Source organism: Plasmodium coatneyi, chromosome 7 (genome assembly GCF_001680005.1).
Source record: "Plasmodium coatneyi strain Hackeri chromosome 7, complete sequence".
Taxonomy (NCBI): Eukaryota; Apicomplexa; class Aconoidasida; order Haemosporida; family Plasmodiidae; genus Plasmodium; species Plasmodium coatneyi.
This window is the reverse complement of record NC_033562.1, coordinates 580800-601821: the sequence shown is the minus strand read 5'-3', so window position 1 is coordinate 601821 and position 21022 is coordinate 580800. Positions and strand designations below refer to the sequence as shown.

The 21022-nt window shown below is 43.7% G+C and overlaps 7 protein-coding genes across 7 annotated transcripts; 4 read left to right on the top strand and 3 right to left on the bottom strand.

Annotated features, from left to right (window-relative positions):
- Nucleotides 1–210: 210 nt before the first annotated feature.
- Nucleotides 211–1775, top strand: PCOAH_00016690 (Methyltransferase; the record flags this gene model as incomplete). The annotated part of the gene is made up of 3 exons (XM_020058478.1): nucleotides 211–1277; nucleotides 1425–1521; nucleotides 1641–1775. 3 exons carry the CDS (start codon nucleotides 211–213, stop codon nucleotides 1773–1775), a joined length of 1299 nt encoding a protein of 432 aa, XP_019913958.1.
- Nucleotides 1776–2036: 261 nt separating this feature from the next.
- PCOAH_00016680 (Uncharacterized protein) lies at nucleotides 2037–3443 on the bottom strand (the record flags this gene model as incomplete). The annotated part of the gene is made up of 1 exon (XM_020058477.1): nucleotides 2037–3443. One exon carries the CDS (start codon nucleotides 3441–3443, stop codon nucleotides 2037–2039), a length of 1407 nt encoding a protein of 468 aa, XP_019914070.1.
- Nucleotides 3444–4854: 1411 nt separating this feature from the next.
- PCOAH_00016670 (Serine/threonine-protein phosphatase) lies at nucleotides 4855–6488 on the bottom strand (the record flags this gene model as incomplete). Its single annotated transcript, XM_020058476.1, is given in 3 exon segments — nucleotides 4855–5588; nucleotides 5752–6292; nucleotides 6306–6488. The coding sequence occupies 3 exon segments, from the start codon at nucleotides 6486–6488 to the stop codon at nucleotides 4855–4857; spliced, it is 1458 nt and encodes a 485-aa protein (XP_019914180.1).
- Nucleotides 6489–8961: 2473 nt separating this feature from the next.
- Nucleotides 8962–10023, top strand: PCOAH_00016660 (Uncharacterized protein; the record flags this gene model as incomplete). The annotated part of the gene is made up of 5 exons (XM_020058475.1): nucleotides 8962–9039; nucleotides 9148–9255; nucleotides 9493–9559; nucleotides 9779–9859; nucleotides 9956–10023. 5 exons carry the CDS (start codon nucleotides 8962–8964, stop codon nucleotides 10021–10023), a joined length of 402 nt encoding a protein of 133 aa, XP_019914285.1.
- A 684-nt stretch (nucleotides 10024–10707) lies between these two features.
- PCOAH_00016650 (Protein yippee-like) lies at nucleotides 10708–11868 on the top strand (the record flags this gene model as incomplete). The annotated part of the gene is made up of 2 exons (XM_020058474.1): nucleotides 10708–11224; nucleotides 11309–11868. 2 exons carry the CDS (start codon nucleotides 11181–11183, stop codon nucleotides 11649–11651), a joined length of 387 nt encoding a protein of 128 aa, XP_019914004.1.
- A 499-nt stretch (nucleotides 11869–12367) lies between these two features.
- PCOAH_00016640 (Histone deacetylase) lies at nucleotides 12368–13714 on the bottom strand (the record flags this gene model as incomplete). Its single annotated transcript, XM_020058473.1, has 1 exon — nucleotides 12368–13714. One exon carries the CDS (start codon nucleotides 13712–13714, stop codon nucleotides 12368–12370), a length of 1347 nt encoding a protein of 448 aa, XP_019914116.1.
- Nucleotides 13715–16107: 2393 nt separating this feature from the next.
- Nucleotides 16108–19977, top strand: PCOAH_00016630 (Uncharacterized protein; the record flags this gene model as incomplete). The annotated part of the gene is made up of 1 exon (XM_020058472.1): nucleotides 16108–19977. The coding sequence occupies one exon, from the start codon at nucleotides 16108–16110 to the stop codon at nucleotides 19975–19977; it is 3870 nt and encodes a 1289-aa protein (XP_019914220.1).
- Nucleotides 19978–21022: the final 1045 nt, after the last annotated feature.

The following is a 21022-nucleotide window of genomic DNA, read 5'->3' as shown; positions in this document are numbered from 1 at the left end:
GAATGAGCTTATACTGACTGCTCAAATTTGCGTGGTGACAATCGCGAAACTGCAGCAGTCCCCAATTAGAAACTCAACTAGCCTTATTTAAGAAAAAAAAAAAAAGCATACAACGGGAAAGCCATGCTCCGCTAACTCAAGGTACGATGCTCGAACGCTTAACTGCATAATGCCAAGTAATCAATAACATCAGCTTCACATTTACGAAGAATGAGCAAACAGAACGTTTCCCCAAAACTGAAAAGGGTCAAAAAAGATGGCTTCAAAAGTAGTAAGGGGGGGACGAAAAAGAGTCAGGATGGTAATAAAAATGGCGGAAAAAAAAAGAAACCCTTTAAGAAGCACAGAATGAAGGAGGCAAAACAAGTGGGGGAATTATCTCAGTCTTGTGGTAAATTCCTCAACAGCAAGGGGAAGATGCAGCATGCAGACAAACCATGCGCAGAATTAAATTTCGCGAAGAAGGAAAAAAAAACGGGGGGCAGACACCCACCAGTGAACAACAAAAAGGTGATGAAAAAATCCAAGTCAGATTTTGTCGCTCCTGTCTTGAAGAAAATAAGGATAAATAAAAAGTTATCCAAAAAGAGGAATCATGGAGGGAAGGCCCAAGGGGGGGAGAAGAACGAGTCACACCCCCAACACATTCCAAATGGAGATCCTTCACCAGAGAATGTCGCTGACCGAGGGAACTACGAATGTGAGGCAAGCAGTCGGTTCGCTTATCGAACTGATGGGAACCATCCCACCGATAGGGCCTTCTTCCCTGATCAATACGAAAGCCATTATGGAGAAAAGAAAAAACAAAAATACAAGAAGAAAAAAAAAATCCCACAAGACCCAGAAGAAATAGTGAACTCGTCCCTGTTCAGATACATTAATGAGTACATGTACACCAACAAAAGTGACACTGTGCAACAGAAGTTGAAGGAAACAAAAAATATTTTCAACATTTACCATTCGGGGTACAGAAATCAGAAGAATAAGTGGCCCCAAAATCCCGTTCATGTAATAATAAACCATTTAAAAAAAAATTTTACAAAAAAAAGTAAAATAGCAGACTTGGGATGCGGAGAGGCGGAAATAGCCCAAGCGTTGAACGGTTGGTCCGTAACTTCCTATGATTTAATTCAGCTCAATGAGCATGTCACAATTTGTAACATAACGGAGTTGCCGCTCCCAGACAACTCATACGATTGCTTCGTCTTGTGCCTGAGTCTCATGAACACGGACTGGCCGAAAGTTATATTTGAGGCACTTCGGTGTCTTAAAAAAAGGTAAAATTATGGGCACTGAGGTGTCGCCACTTTAGCAGCCATTTTGCTGCCCCATGTGTGGTTTGCATATTCCCTTTGGCAGCTCTCTCCATGTTTATTTATTTATTTATTTATTTATTTATTTATTCATTTTTTATTTTTCCCCAGGGCAACCCTAATAATAGCCGACGTGGTGAGCAGGTTTACAAACTACAAGGCGTTCATGAAGTTCATGAAGAATGTCGGCTTTACCGTCACCAACAGGGTAAGCCTTTCTTACGCGCACAACCGTGTGGAGAAGCGTCCATATTAGGCCTATGCGCACATTTGGCTAGCTGAACAGCGAAAATGCATATTTTTTTTTTTTTTTTTTTTCCTGTTCAGGTAAATTTGGACGATTTTTTTTATGTGCTATTTTTTGAGAATAATAAAAAGGACGACGCTTCCTACACGGCGAATGAGAAGAGAATTAGGAAGGTTTCCAAGTTGTTGGCTCCCTGCATTTACAAGAGGAGGTAACCTGTTTGCAAAGTGGCGGAAAAGGCAAATTAACTGGTCGGTTGTGTGTGTGCACACGAGGGGGGGATACAACAGCGGCCTCGCTCGCGTCGACCACCTCACAAACGCAGACTAAAAAAAAAAAGAATAAGAAAAGAAGAGGAAGACGAAGCGAACTAAGCAAATGAAGCAGTCCACCAATTAGCGCAAAATACACTGCGGTGTAACTGCGCTGAAGAGGGCATCCCCCAAACGTGGACCACCCGAACGCGGAACAACAAACTAAATGAGCCCGAACTGCCTGAACAACTGATGAATTGTCATAATTTTTTTTTCCGGAGAAAATCGACTTTTGTACTCGACGGTGACGTCCCGAAAGGTCATGTAGAGCTTGTTGGAAAGAATAGCATTCGTTCTGTCCATGTAGTTATAAAAATCAGGGGGGACCTTTATCTTTCTTTGCTCGCTGTTCAGATTTATTATAATTCGGTTGGGGACTCCTATCAAGTCGCAATTTTTCAGCTTCCGTGACAGGTGTAAATCTGTGTCATCGTAGTATATGTCCACGTTGCAGTTTTTAAATGTGTTGTAGACCCACAACGTGAGGACGTACTCGACGTCGTTACTGTTGAGGGGGGTCGTTGTCACGTTGGGCACGTTGGTCGTCTCTACCGCGTCGGTCACTTGGGCCATTTTCACAATTTTTGCAACTTTGGCGGCGGAGTACTTACTCCTCTGATTGGTCTGAATGAGGTAAACGGAGAAAGGCGCGATTTGCTCAGGCAGCCGGATGCCCTCATCATCGTAAAAAGAGTCGACCAAAAAGTAGAGCAATCTGTAAATGCCAATTCCGTAGGAACCCATAAGAATATTATTTTTTTCATTCCGTTTGTTTAAGTATTTTATACCCAATTTCTTGGAGTAGTAATCTCCTAATTTAAAAATGTGTGCAGCTTCTTTGTATTTCCCATCTCGACAGAGCACTTGAAATTCATGACTTTCCAGTGCATTCATTTTGTCCACTTTTCTTTTTTTCGTAACCTTAAATGGTAACTTCAAATCGGAAAAAATTTTTTCATAGCATTCTTTATATGCTTCATAAGTTTCATTCAGACAATTGTCACTGCTGTGAAAGGAGTAGCCATCCTTCATCAAAAACTCCTTACTTTTGAAAAGCGTTTTTTCTAGCCTTTTTTCATTTCTGAATTTGTAATTGAACTGATGGATTAACAAGGGAAGTGATTTGGCTGGTATGTTTTCGTTGTACACTTGGTTGATTAGGGAGATTGCCTGTTCTTCACACGTGGGACTTAGGATCAGTCCATCGTCTTCCATTTTTTTTTTTGTCACTGCAGCATCATTAACTTTGTTTATGTTGTCACCCTTTTGCTGCTTTTGCTTGTACACATATAAGAATTCATCGCTGTACAATTTGGCGCGGTCTGAAATGTTCCACCATTTCTTGGCTTGCAGAATGGACATAAAAAGACAATGCGAATTGACTCTCTTCAGGTGGATATTTAAAAACTGGATGAGCTTCTCGATCGACTTATATCCAAGGGGAAGGAAGTTGTACAAACCGTTAACATCTTTTATGTAGTTTGCTCTCTGCAACAATTCGCTTGCTTTGTCTCCGTTCTTCTTTTCGGTATCGTTACAGATTCTGTTGAAAATGAATTCAGAGCCCATGCATGAGTGGTTGTTGTTTGTGTACACACCTACGCGGTTCGCTCTTCCTCTGCCTCTATTCAAGGGTACCAGAGGTAATAAGAATGCCCCTTTTTCTATGTGCACTGTCTGCACTGCACGGAGGTAATTCGCTATGTGCAGGAGCAGCACAAGTGAACAGAACATCATATGCACAAGGTGTGTCAGCTCCTCGGGACGCGCAATCCTCTAAGGGATGCACCTTTGGAGACTTCCTGCCACGCGAAAAATGTCCCATGTGATCATACGCCCGAGGGGGGGGGAGTACAAAACGGTGAAGTTCTCCTTATCACACAGCTCATCAGTTACAATTCCGCTTGGTATATCGCTGAACGGGGGTATGACCTTGCTGCGCTGTGCTTGCTAGCCGAAGTGGAGGTGCCACCTGGCAAATACCCCAAAGTGAAGAGAGCAAAATAAAAAAAAAAAATCCCATCCCCTAGGCGTTAAGCAAACCTTCTTTCACGCCATTGTGCATCTCAAAGGGGGCCACATTAGCAGTGTTGTTTGTTTGTTTTTTTTTTCCCACTTTGATCTGCCACTCTTGGCCGAACTGCAAAACGGGGCTAGATCCCCCCTCACGGGTAATTAAACAAAATGGTGACAATTATTTAATTCAAAATGGTCCTTGAAAGGGCCGAGTAGGGGGCAGGGCACTCCTTCGCCGAGAAAAGCGCAGCTACACAACATTCATCACAAGAAAAAAAAAAAAAAGAGGGCTCATTTTTTAGCTTGCACAAGGTATATTGTGGAGAGGGGGGCAACAAAACAAAACAAAACAAAAAAATTAAACGTTGCACATGGACGAACAGGTAAGTGGCAGTGGAAGGGGCGCCAAAGGGAAAAAAATGATAAAAAAATATAAACATATATGTATATATATGTGTGCATGTACCTGTTGACACATATACACACCGCCGGGAGGCGTACAAACGGGTGCGATTTTATGTTCGCGGACAAGCCCCTCTCTTCCAGAACCTTGGCCACTTGCACCCTGTTCTGTTTGACGTACCAACATGGCAAATCTAACCGCCCGAGCAGGATCAGCCGATTTAGAAGGCACGGTACGTCCTACAGGGGGGGAACTACCCTCGAGGTGGTGGGCATAATGAAAAGGATTTTCCCCCGACAGCTTCCCGTTGTGTGTCAGTTTTACCCTTTTGTGGTTGCCTTCCCCTGTTGGACTCCGCGTGGGTAGCTCAACACACATGCCAATTGTATGCGCAACGCTGTACAGACGGGGGCTCTTAAGTATGACATATGAGGGGGAGAAACAACTAAGAGGTATTATTGCTATACCTGCGTTGTCAGAATAAAAGGAGGGCTACTTCCCACATGGACGAGTTCCTCAATGGCAGCTCATATGGCCGTTATGCTGGTAGAAGTTTGACCCTCACAACATGTAGCCCACGTTCCTCCTCAGAGCCTTCGCGTTGGCCCTTAGGGGAGCTGTGTTAAAGGTGACAAAGTCCTTTTCCATGTATTCATCGACGAGCATCAGAGAGGCGGAATTGCCACACCTATAGCAATAATTAGGAGCACTAAATATTGTGACCACCTTATCATTGTGCATCCATAGAAAGCCGTCCTGAACCAGCTGATGAGCCCTACATATACAACTAAGCTTATTCTGTCGAAGAAAGGCATTCGTCCTCTCTTCGCTAAAGACAACACCAGCACCCCTAGGAGATGCTTTCCAACCTTCAATGATTCCATCCTCAGGTCCAGCAGGGTCACTCCAAAGTAAGTCACAAATAGGACCATCCTGCGGGATTTCCTTAAATCTATCTAAGTCATTAATTTGATTAATGGTGTGCAAATAGGGAGAAATTCCTCCATGGTCACAGAAAATTTGGTTGCCAATAATGGCTGTGAGGGGCAGATAATCGAAGGCGTCCGTTATGTACCTCCAGGCGTTGTAGTCTCCATTGTATTTCCTCATGCACTCATCGTAAAACCCGTACACCTTGGTTATTTGTCTGCTTTCGTGGTTCCCTCTTAGGATGGTCACTCTGCTGGGGTACTTTATCTTGAGGCAGGCCACCAGACAGAAGCACTCACATGAGTAGTACCCCCTGTCTACGTAGTCGCCCAGGAAGAGGTAGTTCACGTCCGGCGGGAATCCTCCTGAGGGGGAAGGGGCGGAAAGCTGAATGTGGAAAACGTCCAAGGTGGGCATACACAAACTGGGTATACTTGTACGCACCTCCTGGCACACCTCGTCATTAATTACTAATCACACGAATGCTGAAGGGTTTGCCTAGTCCTTCCCTCCTCATTTCGCACTTACCTATATGGAACAACTCCAGGAGGTCGTAAAACTGGCCGTGTATATCCCCCGCGACGGTCACGGGGACGCTGACTTGCACACAGTTGGGCTCCTCCTTTAGGATGTCCCTGAGCAGTGTGCACATGAGCTTTACTTCCTCCATGTGAAGCAGCTCACACTTTAACAATTTGTTAATCCATTCGTCTACATTGTGTGAAACTTTTGTGGAACAAGCGGCGGGAGGAGAATTCGCCTCATTCTGAACGAGCTCTTCAAAACGCGCGTCATTTTTTGTGCACTTTCCATTCGCCTGGTCATCATCGTTGCTTACGAGAAAATCGTAAAATTCTTTGCTTATAAGTAGACCATTCTGAGATTGCTTAATTTTCTTGTTGTATTCATTCTCCGAAATGACTTCCTCATCACTCAGCTCCTTAACAGACAAATTCTCGTACGTTGTGTAATTATCTTCATTAACGAATGTTTCGCAGGTTGAAACTTGGACTCTTTCATCGTTTGACAATTTTTTTTTTTTTTTCTGACTGTTCATAATTTTTCTCCCCTTTTTGCCTGACCTGTTCAGGCGAATGGGTCTTCTTTTCGCTGCTTTTTGCCTGTTTTTTTTTTTCCATATATGAGTTGTCGTTTTGGCTAGTTTGGTTGCTTTTGTTGCTTTGGTTCGACCGTTTGGGGTTACCTTCCAAGTTATGGGTGTCCTTGAGTTGGCAGTCTCGACTGGGCACAAGGCAGTTGCTCATCGTTCAGCGCACGAGGTCTTTGTCGGGGGCGCTGTTGGAGTGGACTGTCGATAATGTTATCTGGTTGTGTTATTTGTTTGTTGTGTTTGCTTGTTCGTTTCGCTTTTTTTTTTTTCACTTTTTTCCTCCTTGGTCTGATGGGAACACCTCGCAGGGGGAATGTCCACTCGCCGTGCTTCCTGCGCGTGCTTTTTCGCCCTTGCTCGATTTGTCTCTGTACGCGTTAGCGTAACTTTGGCTTACTCAATTTTTCACAGTTTTGTTAACTGGGCTCTTCGCGTAAATTCGCTAGTGAGCACTGGGCACAAAAAATTTGCATGCCAAATTGGGACAAATTTACGCAAGAACATTTCGCATGGATTTTTTTTTTTTTTTTTTTGGTACCTTTTATAACTCCCTATTTGTGATGGAAATTGGCTCACTGGCAACGGCACATCGTTTTTCGTGTGTCTCTTTCTCTTATTACAACAACAAAAAAAAAAAAAAAAAGGAGGGAGGCAAAGAAAAAAACTTTGTCGTTAATGCTCTGCTATCCTTTAATATGTACGTCTGAAATACGTTGGTCCAACTGTCTATCCGCACGCACAACGCGTGTGTATGTTTGTGTGCATGCAGTTGGCGGTGGTGTGTAGGGAACCTCGTAATATGGCAAATTCGTGGACGATGACGTGGGTGCTAACTCCTTGTGGGAATATGCAAGCTATATTTTTTTCCAAACGGCGTCGCGAGGACTGCCAAACAAATGACGCATAAGATGGTGAAAAGACAAATTTTGCAGCACGCGGGGACCACTAAAAAATTAATCACAACATATCAGTACAGGAATATAACAAAGCCGAGCTGGCACATGTTCATACACATACAACCTCGAAATTGGGAATAACACAAAAACATGTGCAGCGCTGTTCAATGAATTTTGTTAAAGGGATATGCCACTGTAGACATAAGAGGGGTGTGTACATATGTGTTCATAGGAGAGTAAAAATTAGAGAATTACGCCTTTTTTTGGCTTATCCTCTTCGGGGGATGTTAAATTATATACAGTCGGTAAAGCGATGGGGTTCGATTGGCAGTTAATTAGTGAACAATGGATGGAAGGATAAAATAAATCGCACCATCAGGGGGTGGCTACGAACAGGCTGACGATGAAACAAACGGGGAGCAAAAGGGCCTAGTGGGGAGCAACTTTCAGCTTAATTACGCTGTGGAACAGCTACGCAACTGGTTGATGGCGCAAAAAATCGCCTGCACAGTGTAGGAGGAAAAAATATATATATATATATACCACGTAAACTAATTCAAACCAACGAAAAAGCGAAAAACCAAATAAATTAACGCGGGAAAAAGCAAAAAAAAAGCGGACTCGGTGGGAAACTATCAGCGAGGCGTTTTAAACAGAACATAATGGGACACATTCAAAGTTAAAAAAAAAAAAAAGTGGTGAAATAATGCACATGAAGGAGGTGGTTGGGGTTGTATAGGTGGACGTGTACAAGTATGGCATAAACCCACGGGGGCGTTAATACTTCGCATATGTATGCACTGCAGATGTCCTCTTTTTGAAGTGGCCGCACAGAAGGTCGCTTGCACACATATATGTATAATATGTAAAATATGTATAATACGTATATGTACACGCATGCGTGGGAATAACCTTGTTGGAACAGTGGCTCGCAAAGGGGGGCCATGTAGTACCTGCGAATCTTGCAGGAAGCGGGACAGAAGGTGGGTCACAGTGGGAAAAGAGCGGCAACAGCGGGGCGAGCGAAAAAAGGGCGTGATTAAACAAGCTCCACAAAGCTGCAAAACGCGGGATGTTATTTTTGCGTGCTTTTTTTCTCCCCAAAAGGACGACACAGGAGAGTGCCGTACACATATCAGCGGAACGGCACGTTGCCCTCTTGTGTTAAAAAAAAAATCCCAAAACGCAGATTTGCCAATTTTGTATTTTACGTTTTGGCATGTGTAATTTTTGATCAATACAACTGGTGGAAAAAGTAGTGTAGTTCCCAAATTAATTTTTTTTTTTTTTTTTTTCTCCTTATTGTTAAATTAAAGGAAGTGCTGGAAAACTGCCCTCACGTCGATACGGCATGAGGTGGAAAGGTGCCTAGCTGTGTGCCCTGTGACTTATTCGACCGTTTCACCAAAGTTGGATGACCTCGTTAAAGGTGTCCTTCTGTTCTATGTAGTGATCCGTTAAACATAGAGTAAGAAAAGAACAGCACCTTTCGGGGGAACCTCACTGTTGTGACATCAGCTGCGGTTTTTAAAGCACGACCAGGTGAACACCCAGTTTGTGAAGGCGCAGGTGTAAGCCTTCCTCAAGTGTAAACATACAAGCGAAAGTAAAAAATGAATAAAAAAAAAAAAAAATTTTAAATAAAGCAAAATTGACTGACCACGCACACGGCAGCACATATTACATGCATAGGTGCCGGTACACGAAACGGTCGATTTCCCGTTTAGCAAAATGAACAGATTCAGGCATCGCTTGGGCAGGGTCAACGCGCCAACCCTGGCGGGAATTACTCGTAGGCTCATTTTCACGGTAGGGCAAAAAGAGCCGCTAGGCAACACTGAACAAGCAACCCCTTAACAGCAGCAAGCCAAACGAACAGGACTCATATAAATATATTTTCTCTCCACCCCCCCGCAGGAAATAAAAAAAATTGACGACTATCTGCAGAAAGTCAAATCGGGAAAACTGGTGGTCGCGCAATTCGGAGCGTCCTGGTGTGCACCCTGCAAGAAGATGAAGCCAATAGTAAGGACTGAGAGGGAACGCACGGGATATACTCATAACAGATGGGGAGAAAAAGAAGACATGCACTTAACCCCTGCCAGTGAACACTTATTTTCTTCCCATTCGTTCATTTGTCAACCCTTCTGTGATCCTATATTTTGTGAAGCCATGTGCACACTTTAGCACCTTGTGCGTTCCTTCATCCGTGTGCTTATGTAGAGAGTCAATCTAAATCCAAACGTTCTTCCCTTTTAATAGGTGAAGAAACTGGGGGAAGACAACGAAGAAGTCGAATCGCTTTATGTGGACATTGATGAGCTCCCAGGTAGGGCAAGGGTAGTTTCCTTTCTTCTTCTGAGGAAGGAATACAATTTTACCTCTTCATTCGAACGTGGGAGCAGCTTTGCATACTCTCCGGTGGCGTTGCTGTTGGGCAGACAAGGAGTACCTGCACACCCGTTAACCACAACGTGACCGTACAAATTGTGCGGAGTTACTGCACCCCCTGGTTCGCGATTCCACTTCACCGCTTTCCCCCCCGTAGAACTCGGAGAAAGCGAAGACATAAACGAACTGCCAACCGTTCTGCTGCGAAAAAATGGAAAGTATCTCGACAAAATTATTGGTACGTTTTGATCGTATGTGTGCAACGGTGGGGTGAAGCGGCTCCGTTTATCTTCTTCTGATTCTTTTTTTTTTTTTTTTTTTTTTTTCCACCCAGGCATGAATGAAGAGCAGCTACTAAAAGCAGTGAACGCGCACAAGGCTTCCAAGGAGGGCGACACCTGATGTTCGGAGGAACCCCTCTCGGCAAGACGCTAACATGGGAGACCCCTCCACATTACGCATCCCATTTTGTTCATTCGCTCAGTGATCACCTGAGGAAGCCACTTGGTTGGACGTGCTGCACCAGTAAACTATGTTGGGGTCCAGTGGATGGTTAGCAAAAAGTGGGAGGCAGGGAGCTGCACGAAGGGAACGCATGCGAAAGGTACCAAATATTCCTGCCAAGTGTACAGATGGCCTTTTTCTCATGCGTACCAACCTACCGTGACATTTTTGCAAGTTCGCGTAACGTTTGGACGGTCGAAAAGAAGCGAGACCTCTATTTGGGGGAAATTATATGCAGCGTTTGGTGCGGCACATATACACATTTTCATGTGGCAGGGTGCCGACCTGAAGACCGCCTGTTGGTCATTTTTAATTGTTTGCCTTCACTTGTTGGGTAGAATCCCGCACTGTAAGAATGGTGGACGCGCTAATGGACGCATCCATCCGTGTGTATGCGTATAATGTACACGCACACACACCCGTGCATACCGCATGCAATCGAAAAATTGACTTTTTTTTTTTTTTTTAAAAAATCAGTTTGGCTATTTTCGCAGCTCAATGTTGAGTAAGCGCAATTATCAGGGAAAAATGTTTTTTTTTTTTTTTTTTTTTTTTTTTTTTTTTTTTCCCGAGAAATTTTTTAGTACAAAAAAAAGGCAAACTATCCATGGAGATTATTTCACCCCCACATTCCACTTATGTAAACATGAAAGAGAAGCTAAATCAGAATAAACTGCGCGAAGTACGCGTTACACTGTGATCCTTTTTGCGTGTGAGTATCCCCCTTCGAAAGCCGACTTGGGGTGTGGACTTCCAATGGGGGCAGCTACTTAGCCGTGTGCGATAGGCATCACCCCCTGAATGATCACCCTTCGGAGGGGATTGCCATTTTGCCGCGTTTTTTCCCCGTGTATTCTACCCCCTCCCTTTTATATTCAACCCTGTTTATGCGTAGCTCTTTTGTGGTTGACCCATCGCTTGCATCGCCTGCGTAGCAAACCCGTTCGACCGTCTCTCCGTTGAGTTGTTACTCCGCCCGGACGGATTAATTGGCACTTTCGGGTCACCCCCCCCCTGACTGCACCCCCCCTTGGTTTTAACTCCCCTTTTAATTTATGGGTAGATCATTCAAGGTTTTCCTGAGCAACTACGTGTACAGGTAAGAGTCTGCATTGAGCGGTGTGCATTCCGCAATGATTAGGCCGCTTTTCCCCATGTGTGTGTTGCCTGACCCCCCCTGCAGCTGCTCCGAATGTGGGAACCACCTGTCAGACCCCACCGAGTTAGTGTCCACGTCCTTCCGAGGGAGGACAGGCCCCGCATGGCTTTTCTCCAAAGTAATAAATGTTTGCGAAGGACAGTACGAAGACAGAATGATGACCACGGGCCAGCATACCATCGTCGATATTTATTGTAACAACTGTAGAAACAATGTAGGGTGGAAGTATGAGGACTCTTCGGAGGAATCACAGAAGTATAAAAAGGGAAAGTACATTTTGGAGAAGGCGTTGCTTTCCTTTTTGGTTATAGACCAACACGGGAAGGAGCATGAGTTTGAGTTGAAGTCGTCTGACTGCGATTTTTGACGGCGCGTCGGCAGCTAGCCACTATGTGGCACTTCCCCCCTGGATAGATAAACATAGCTCTAACAGCACTGTGCACAAGTCCGCTTTTTTCCCTTTCCTTTTTTTCCGCTTTTTTTGTTGCTCCTTTCGCACGTGTATCGGCACGTGTCGGTACATGTGTCCACACATGTGAGTGCTGATACGCACTTGCACAAAAGTACGCGACCTGTACAGTGCGTTCATTTTTTTTTTTTGTTGAAGATGAAGATGAATTTCTTTTTTTTTTTTTTCCCCCTCCGCGTTAGCGACAATGATTTAGGGACAACAAAACATTCCTTTTTTTTCTCTGATTTTTAATCATGTACAATGGAAGGAGGTGAGGAGATAATGCTCTCCAATGTGGTTGCCATAATAAGTTACCATTTTGGGGGGAATGCATTTTTCCGCAATACACATTTATTATAAATGGTCATATTGGCTGACTACGTGGGTCGCCTGCTGGGGTGAGAGAAATTTTAAAAAATGAAAATGCACACCACTTTCGTGGAGGCCACCTGGATAGCAGAAGTAAAAACGTTATATGCTTCAAATAAAAGTTGGAGGGAAGCAAGTGAGACAAAAAAAGCTTTTTTAAACAAACGGGCGCACAGCGGCCTCGAGTCCATGCAACTGCCGATGGCGCACTTTTGGGGGGAGAAGCCAAGCAGGTCCCCCCACTGGACGATGTTGTGGTGCCCCTACAGGACGACGTTCTGGTCCCTGTCGGAGAGGTCGAAAAAATCGTCCTCGTAATTCTTCCTTCTCAAGTGGTGCGTGGTAGAATGTTCCTTGGACCTGGTGCCCGCCGCACGACCCCCGCCACTATCATCCTTTAACTCATACTGGTTCTTGTCACACTCATCGTCAATTTCAGAGTCGAAGAAATCGGGAGGTACGTAGGCAAACTGCACCCCCGGTGCATGTTCTATGTTTCGCAAATTTTCTGTAATTTTCATTTTTATTCGACTCAAATGTTCAGGAGAGTTATAATTCGGTATGCTAGACGGTTGTAGATGTAGCTGGAAATCTGGGGCATAATAATCATAGTAGTCATTTAAGCTAATCTGGTCAGGCATTTCATGGTGTTTGTTAAGGACAACTCCCGTTTCGTATGCCCAACATCTAGACACATTTCTAATGGTATATCCTCCTCCACCTAAAACGAGAAGAGGTAAATTATACGACCGAACGTGTTCTACACATCTTGCATGCCCCTTTATGGTTAAATTGAATCTTCCTAATCTATCTCCTGTAAGACTATCTGCCCCACATTGCAATATAATTGCCCCCGGTTTGTATGTTTGCACACACTTATCTATCACTACTTTGAAGAGATCCACAAACGCATCGTCTGTTATTCCATCATTCAGGGGTACATTCACACTGTAGTATTTTCCGTGGTGTACTCCTATGTCGGTAATATCCCCCGTCCCGGGAAAGTAATCCCCAAATTTATGAAAGGATACTGTCATAACTCGATGTGTAACGTAAAAAGCTTCTTCTACTCCATCCCCGTGGTGCACATCTATATCTATATACATCACCCTTGCGTGGTATTTTAGTAACTCTAGAATTCCTAACACTATATCGTTTATGTAACAGAACCCACTTGCTTCTGACATTTTCGCATGGTGTAACCCTCCTGACCAATTCACACAAATGTCAGCACAGTGATGGTTTAGCTTCGCTGCTCCATCTATTGATGCACCTGCACAGGACTGCTGGAATTGGAAAAGTCCATCGAACACAGGACAGTCTGTTGCTTCTCCGACATTAAAACGCTTCAGTTGGTAGGTAAATTCACGATAATTTTCCATCGAAATGGAAGATAAAAAATCCACATACTCATAATCATGGAATAAGGTTAATTCGTTCACGTCACTTTTATGTGGCCTGTACACCTCCATGTACTTGTACAAATTGTATGACACAATTAGCGAATGCGTCATGCGGATTCTCTGTGGCTTCATCGGGTGCCCCGCCCCGTAGTAGTAGCTCCCTATATCGGGGTCGTGGAAGTAGGCCACCTTCTTCCGGTTCGACATGGCGTCCACAGGGGTGAGACGATATATATACTACTTGGGGTGGATATGCCTCTTCCTCTTCCCTACTAGGAATACTTGTACACCGCAATGTTTCCTTTCACCCAACCGGGGGGAGGGAATAATAAAAAAAGAAAAAAAAATTGACGTAACGGGGGGTTGGAAAAAGTGCGTCCTACCTGAGAGGAGGTGTCCCCACGTAGGCTATCAACTGAGAGCACCTGCACTGGCCCCTCTCACACGCTTATGTGATAAGATCAGAATATGTATCCATCTGACGTGTCCGTGGGTTTATGGCAGACGGGCAGTCAACATAGTTAGCATAGTTAGCATGTCTTTTCCCCCTCTGAATTAAAACTTCGGTGGAAGATTCCTTCACGTAAGTTAGCCGCACTGGTAAAAAGTAACGTGGTGAGAAAAAAAAGGGAAACTCCTATCTTCGCAAGTTAAGTGGCTGTACAGAAGTAAGTCTCCCCCTGGTATGATTTTCTTACCGATGCATACGTAGTTGCTGAAGCAAGGGCAAGCAAATGTATAACGTTGTGTAAAGGTGCCCCCCTAATTATACTGTTACTCCCCCACCTTTTTGTATGCAACCAATTATAAAAGAAGCACGCTCTGTTGAAAAAATCACAAAAAAGAAAAACAACGAAATTTCATTCTTTGGAAAAAATGGAAAAAAGAAAAAAAAAGAGTCTTCGTAATGATAGCTAATAAAAAAGGCCATGAACAGTGGGGGAAGAAAATATTCAAATAGTTTTTTTTCTTTTTTTTAGTAAAACCCGAAATGGTGAAAAAGAAAAAAAAAAAAAATTCGATTGTTATTATGCGACTATGCGATTGATTCTTTTTCCTATTTCGTTTCCGCCTTTGCTTTATCACTGTATTTTTTGCTTTATTCGTTCCCCTTTGCCTTTTTTTTTTTTTTTGCCCTCGGTTTGGCGACCCGGAGAAAGGGACTATTGCAGCGCCACCGCCAGTGGGAAAGATGTGCTAAAGGGGGGAAACCGACGTAAGAAAAAAAAAAAAAAAAAAAAAAAAAGGGGGGACACAATGGCGCGGTTACCTTAAACTATTAAATATTCGTATGTGGCAGGGTTACTATAAGACCAAATAGGAATAATAAAAAGGGAGCAATGTCATTCCCCATTTTTCCTTTTATATGCATAGCCGGCATAATGTGAGTGAAGTTTTTTTTTGGGGGGGAGGAGGAGCTTTCCACGCGTGTAAGTACATTTTTGAGTAAGCAAGAAACTTGCCCTTTCGCATGCACATATGATGAGATGGTGATCACCGTAAAATATTTTTCAAAACACACTAAACTAAACGCAGCATCGTGTGCCTGGCGTTGTTCCTTCGCCACGCGCGACGATCAGATTATGTTACATCCTTCCATTTTAAGTGAGAAAAATTGAAATGGGAAAATGTCAAAAGGTACAAACTGAGTGCGAAGAAAAAGAACTTCATTCCATTGAAGTCTTCCTGCTCAGGGAAGCGCGAAAAAAAAAAAAAAAGTGCCCAGGTGTTGGAGCTAAATCGAAATTGTGCACCCCCTCGATCGTATTCCCGTGGTGCAAGGTTCATTGAAGGTCCACTACAAAATATTTATGTGCATATGGCAAAGAACCACTGAAAAGTTGTGTCGTTTTCACTGCACATGGTTTTGTCTCCCCCCACCTACAACGCCTGAAGGGGCACCACTTTTTTAAAACCGCCGCGGTTACGCTATAATGTGTTCCTCTGGTCGATCTTGTGTAGCGCTGCCAGAGGTGTGAAGGAGCATACAAAGAAGGTATGACTCCGCACCTGGTGGATGATGTAGCTGTGACTAGATGGGGCAACAAAACGGATCAGCAGAAATTACACAAAAGGGAAAAACACCTTTTTTTTTTTTTTTTAACCCTTTCGTACACGTGGATCTATTACATATGTGAAGGAAAAAGGGCGCAGTTCCGAAATGATTTTTTTTTTTTTTTTTTTTTTTAATTTCTCCATTTTGTTGGCATTGCCGAATTAGTAGGAATAATTTCCCGCTCGTTCACTTGACTGTCCGTTCTTCACATTTGGTCCCCGCGGGAGGGCCTGCCTTAAGAAGAGGATAAGATAATGCGGCAAAGGGGGGCTTCTTTCGCCTTTGCCGCAGTTAGCCAATTTCACACCGTTACCATTTTGAACACCCCCACCACGGGGAATAACCCACATGGGGAGTAGCCCACACGGCGTTGTCGAGGCGCATCGTTTAGGGGAACACAAGGGGAAGGAAGTTACTCCCTAAGTGGATCCAAAGGTGAACAAGACAAAGTGACACTCCACCCCGTAAGGTAAAAGTGCAACAGCTGGTAGTAAAAAAAAAGAAAAAAAAAAAAAGACCATCACCGTGTGCACACATCAGTAAAATGGCGTCCTCAGAAAGTTGTACTCCCAACCCGGTGGATGCCCGTGAGGCGTACCTTGCAAGCTCCAGAGAAAATGATGCACTGCGGGAAAAAATGATAACATGGCAAAGCGAAAAGGAGGAAGACCAACAAAACAAACCTTCCATGGAAGGTAAGAAAAACATGAGCATAATTCATATTCACAAATTTATTAACAAGCTAAAAAACGCAAGTGCAGCTAATTTAGAACAAAGCTACCTTCAGACATTGCTAGAGGATATTAAACATCTGAATATATCCAAGTACCTGAGCGAGATATTCAACTGTGTGTTGGATTTAGTTCATCATGTGAGCAGATACTCTGATCTGTTCGTTCTTGTAAACTTCATACGATATGTGCATGAGCATTACGAGCACGTGGGTGAACACATCGATAGGACAGTGTTTGCAAAATTTTTCCGGCTGGATGAGGAGGACAAAAATTACTTCTTTCTCGTGTTTTACGAATTGTACAACCATGTTAGTGAGTCCAGCTTTTCCGCCAACTACACATTTTGTCCCTCGTCCAGCGGGAATGGCGCCACCAACGAGGGAGCAAATACAGGGGCTAATACAGGGCCGAACGGTACTATGCAGACAAGTGAAAAGACCACTTCAAATGGAGATGGAAACGCATGTAACAGCCTGGCACGCCAACTGAAGGAGCTGCACACCTTCCAGAAGACGAAAGCCATGGCGATGAAAAACCTGCACACGCACATGTGCAAGGAGGGGCGCGAAACAGACCCATTCGTTGTCGAACACGACCTTTTCTCGAACGAAGGAAAGGAGACAAAGGGGTGGAAGAGCAACCAAGCGGATCAGAAGGCATACATAAAGGAAATGCTAAACGATCCAAATCTGCTGAAAAAAATAAAAAAAAAAAACAAAAAAAGGAAAGTACTTCTCTGTATGTACTTCGAACTGGTCCTACACGGCATTTGCAAGAATAGGGACCTGCTCACCTACATGTTTATGAATATGTCATTTTTCTTCATGCTAATACTGGACTCCCAAGTGAGTGATAAGGACAGAAGTGGCCTGATCACATCGTCGCAAGAGAAGCGGGACGTAAATCTTTACGGCACAAGATCAGATGTGCTTCGTTCTGTAAAAAAGCACCTCTCTGTCAGCACGGTGGTGACGTACGACTATGTCTTCTCGAATGTGGGCACGCTGTTTTGGGGTGGAAGCAACAGCACTGTTGGCGGAAGTGACAACAATGCTGGTGGCACCATCGCTAACGCTGCTAACGTAGATAACGCAGGAAATGTCACGCTGCGTTTAGGCGAGGTGAAGAACCACGTGTTGAACTTCCTGCACGTGTTCTACTACAGCAGCATGGTTAACCTGCTGGTCTACCTGTATGGAGAGCACCTAATCAACGAATACAGCATCGATAGGAAGAAGAGTCCCTTCCACACGGAGGACTGCGACTTTTTTAGTGTGTACGAAAAGTGCCAAAAGCTGTGCTCCTACTTAGCGTTGGATGTGCCCAGTTTGGACGCCATTCAAATTGTGGGCATCGAAATGTTGGGGATGAAGGACGCCAGCGTCAAGCACATAAAGCTTTTCGATAAGATGAAAAATAATAACAGGAAGGATAAGGACGGGTCAGGTGATGAGTCGATCTGCTTCTGGGCCAATGAGGAGGAGAAGGCCTTTTACACAAAATTCCCCGACTATTCCAACATTAACATTGCGCTGAATGAGGAGGAAGAGGACGTCACCACTGCGAATGCGTCCAATGCAGTTGACCCTCCCGATGGCCCTAACTCCGCTGGTCTGGAAACGGCCGCCCGGAAGGACCCCAAGAAGGGATTCCCCAAATACCTGGAGAAGCTACTCCACATGAACAGCGAGAAGGAGTTGGAGGACCACGTGATGACCTTCCTCCTAAACTACAACACAAAGCGGAAGAGAAAACTCGTAGCCAACAGCATCACACATATCAACCAGGTGGTACTAAACTTGATCCCCTTCTACTGTCGATACGTAGCCATAATTAACGTCTACAGGAAGGACATGGCGGTGACTATAATAGAGGAGGTAAAAAGAATAACAGAAAAATTAATAAAAGAAAAACTGCCTTGCCAGAATAAAAAAAACAAGTGTATTAAATACATTTGTGAGTTGGCCAAATTTAAGCTCCTAGATATTACGTACATTTTAGACGTCCTACATTTGCTGAATGAGAATTTTACACCTGATCATGCAGAGCTGTCCCTATACATTTTGGAAAACTGTTCTCTCCTCCTAATTAACAACTCAAAGACACACATACGATTTATAAATCTTTTGCAAAAAATAAAAAAAATGAAAAGCTCGAGGAATCTCTCCACATCGTTCGATCTACTTTTTGAAGAATGCTGCATTAAGATAGAGCAAGAATGTGATCCGAAAAAAAAAAATTTTAAAAAAAATAAAATAAAATCCAAATATTCAGAAGAAGATTTGAAAAAAAAAAATTTCTTAAAAAAGCTACTTTTTGATGACATTGAAAAGATATCGGTTGAGGAGATAAGCGTCCACATGAGGAAGTTCAATTGGGATGATCTGTTTTTTACGTCCTTATTGAGGAAGTACATTTTTAAATTTTTAATGTATATGAGCATTTACCAGATTAGTAACTTAGCGTCTCTGTTATTCTACATCGCCAAGCACAGACCTTGTTTCGTCACGCAAGTCATAGATGAGTTGTATGAGCGTATCGTACACATTATCGAGAGGAACGATTTTAAAAAATTCAGCCTACTCATTCAGTATGCGCATTTATTTTCTGAGCTGTTCATTTATCGGATGCTTAGTTCGAGCAGTGTCTTAGACCTGCTGTACTTTTTGGTTGCCCTCTCCGACACGGACATGGCAAACTTCCACCACGTGGCTAGCATCCATAGGCTCTTCCATGAAAACCGATGCGCCGCTGTGGAGAGCAAACCTGAAAACGGCATTTTTCAAAATGGAGACCACTTCTCCTTTGATGACTACGAAAACCCTCTTCACAAATTCCTCTTCATCAACAGACGCAGCCCAGTTTTCCGCAACCTGCTCCAGGACCCAGACTGTAGCAGCTTCATTAACATCAAGATGGTCTGCATAATCGTAGAGCGGTGTGGGAAGTATTTTCAGAACGCCCCCCTACTCAAATTTAAATTAACCAAGTTCCTTTTAATTTTTCTCAGATTTTTACGTGTGCAGGAACCCCTCCCTGTGTATATTACAGACTTAGTAAATAACCTCATTGATCTGTTTTGCAAAGACATGCGGGTGTTGACAACGGTTAATCTGGTGGACAAGTACCTCCTGAGACTGTTAAAGTGTGAATACAAAGTGTACCTGAGCATCAACGGAGGGGGTGTAAATGCTAGGGGGGGTGAATCCTCCCCTTTTGTCACAGAAGAGGAATTAACCTTTCGACTCGATACAGAAGATGCTTCTCCGGAGCAGCACAAGGACGTAGGCCGTGAGAAGCTGAAGGGGAATACCCGCAGGGTGGAGGTGGGATACCCTCACGGGGGTAGAAGTGGGCCGCAGGGAAAGACAGCTGAGTATACCTATGGAGTCCCCTACCGAGATCGCTACGGAGGTGCCCTCCCAGGCACACAAGTGAGGGGTATTACATCAGAGGACGGTGTCGCAAAAGACCTACAGGGCAACCACGTCAAACAGGAGGACGAAACTGCGAACGAAGATATCGACAAGGAAATTAACGCAATAATTAAATCGTCCATTTTGGAAAACAGATCTTGCCAAAGCAGGAAGGACGCCCCGCAGAATATCAAGAACGCCACGCTGTATGGCAAGCTGCTCGGAAGAGCGAGCAAACCCGTTGGCGTAAAGTGTGCCAAATGAAGGGTGGAGGCGAACAACGGCATAAACGCGACGAGAGGTATGTAAGCAGCACACCCAATATCAAAGTCCCGGAAATGTCCCCCTCCCCTGCAATTCGTATACCTTTCATATGTGCAAAGGTTATTCTACCTATATATATATATTTTTTGTTCCAACTGTACATTTAATTCACGTACCACTTTGTGGAGAGCCATAAAAGTACTCCGAATTTTGCAGAAAGGAAAATAATATTACGACAGTGGTGGTTATCGGATCCGAAGGGTTGTGCCATCCCCCGCGAGACGTGCAGTCGGACACCTTTTTACACGTATTCCCTGTCACACATAGTCGAATGTGCAACCCTGTTTACTTGGCATTTGCGATTCCATACGTGTTTGTTCACTTGTTTTTATGTTTGCCCATTTGGCTAGCCATCCTACGTTTTTTTTTTTTTTTTTTTTTTTTTCCAGCTAGCTTTAAAATGGCTAAGAAATAGTTAAAAAGGGTAATTTTTTCTTTTTTTTTCTGAACAGGTAATAATTTTTTTTTTTTTTTTTTCGGCAATTCGAATGCAATAAATTGCAGCGCAGGAGAAACCCACATGTCACAAGGAACACACTACTGACTACTGACATAAAAAATGTCGCGTCCGGTGGAACGAACAAAACTGTGACGAACAACGGGTGTGGAGCAACACCGTGGTGAATTAAAAATAAATACTCATTACAAACAGAAGCGGTGCAAGGAGGAAATCCAAAAGGCTTAGCAGAAATAAAAAATGTTTCATTTTGCGAAATATTACCTTCCAAAATGGTGCCCCTTGCAGCCGTTGTGCATGATCAAAAGATACGCATAAAAAGGGGGGGAAAAAAAAAACAACAAATGCTACGCTGTGTGAACTGGAAATGCATGCAACGCCGCGCTCGAGGAGTTGTTCGTGATTTGGTGAATTTGCTTAATTGGCTTCGATACATGTGAGTGAATTAATGGAGTGTTGGGTGTGAAGAGCTGTATACATTCAACTTCAAAGGGGGAACTTTCGCCGATCATACATTTTTTTTTCTTG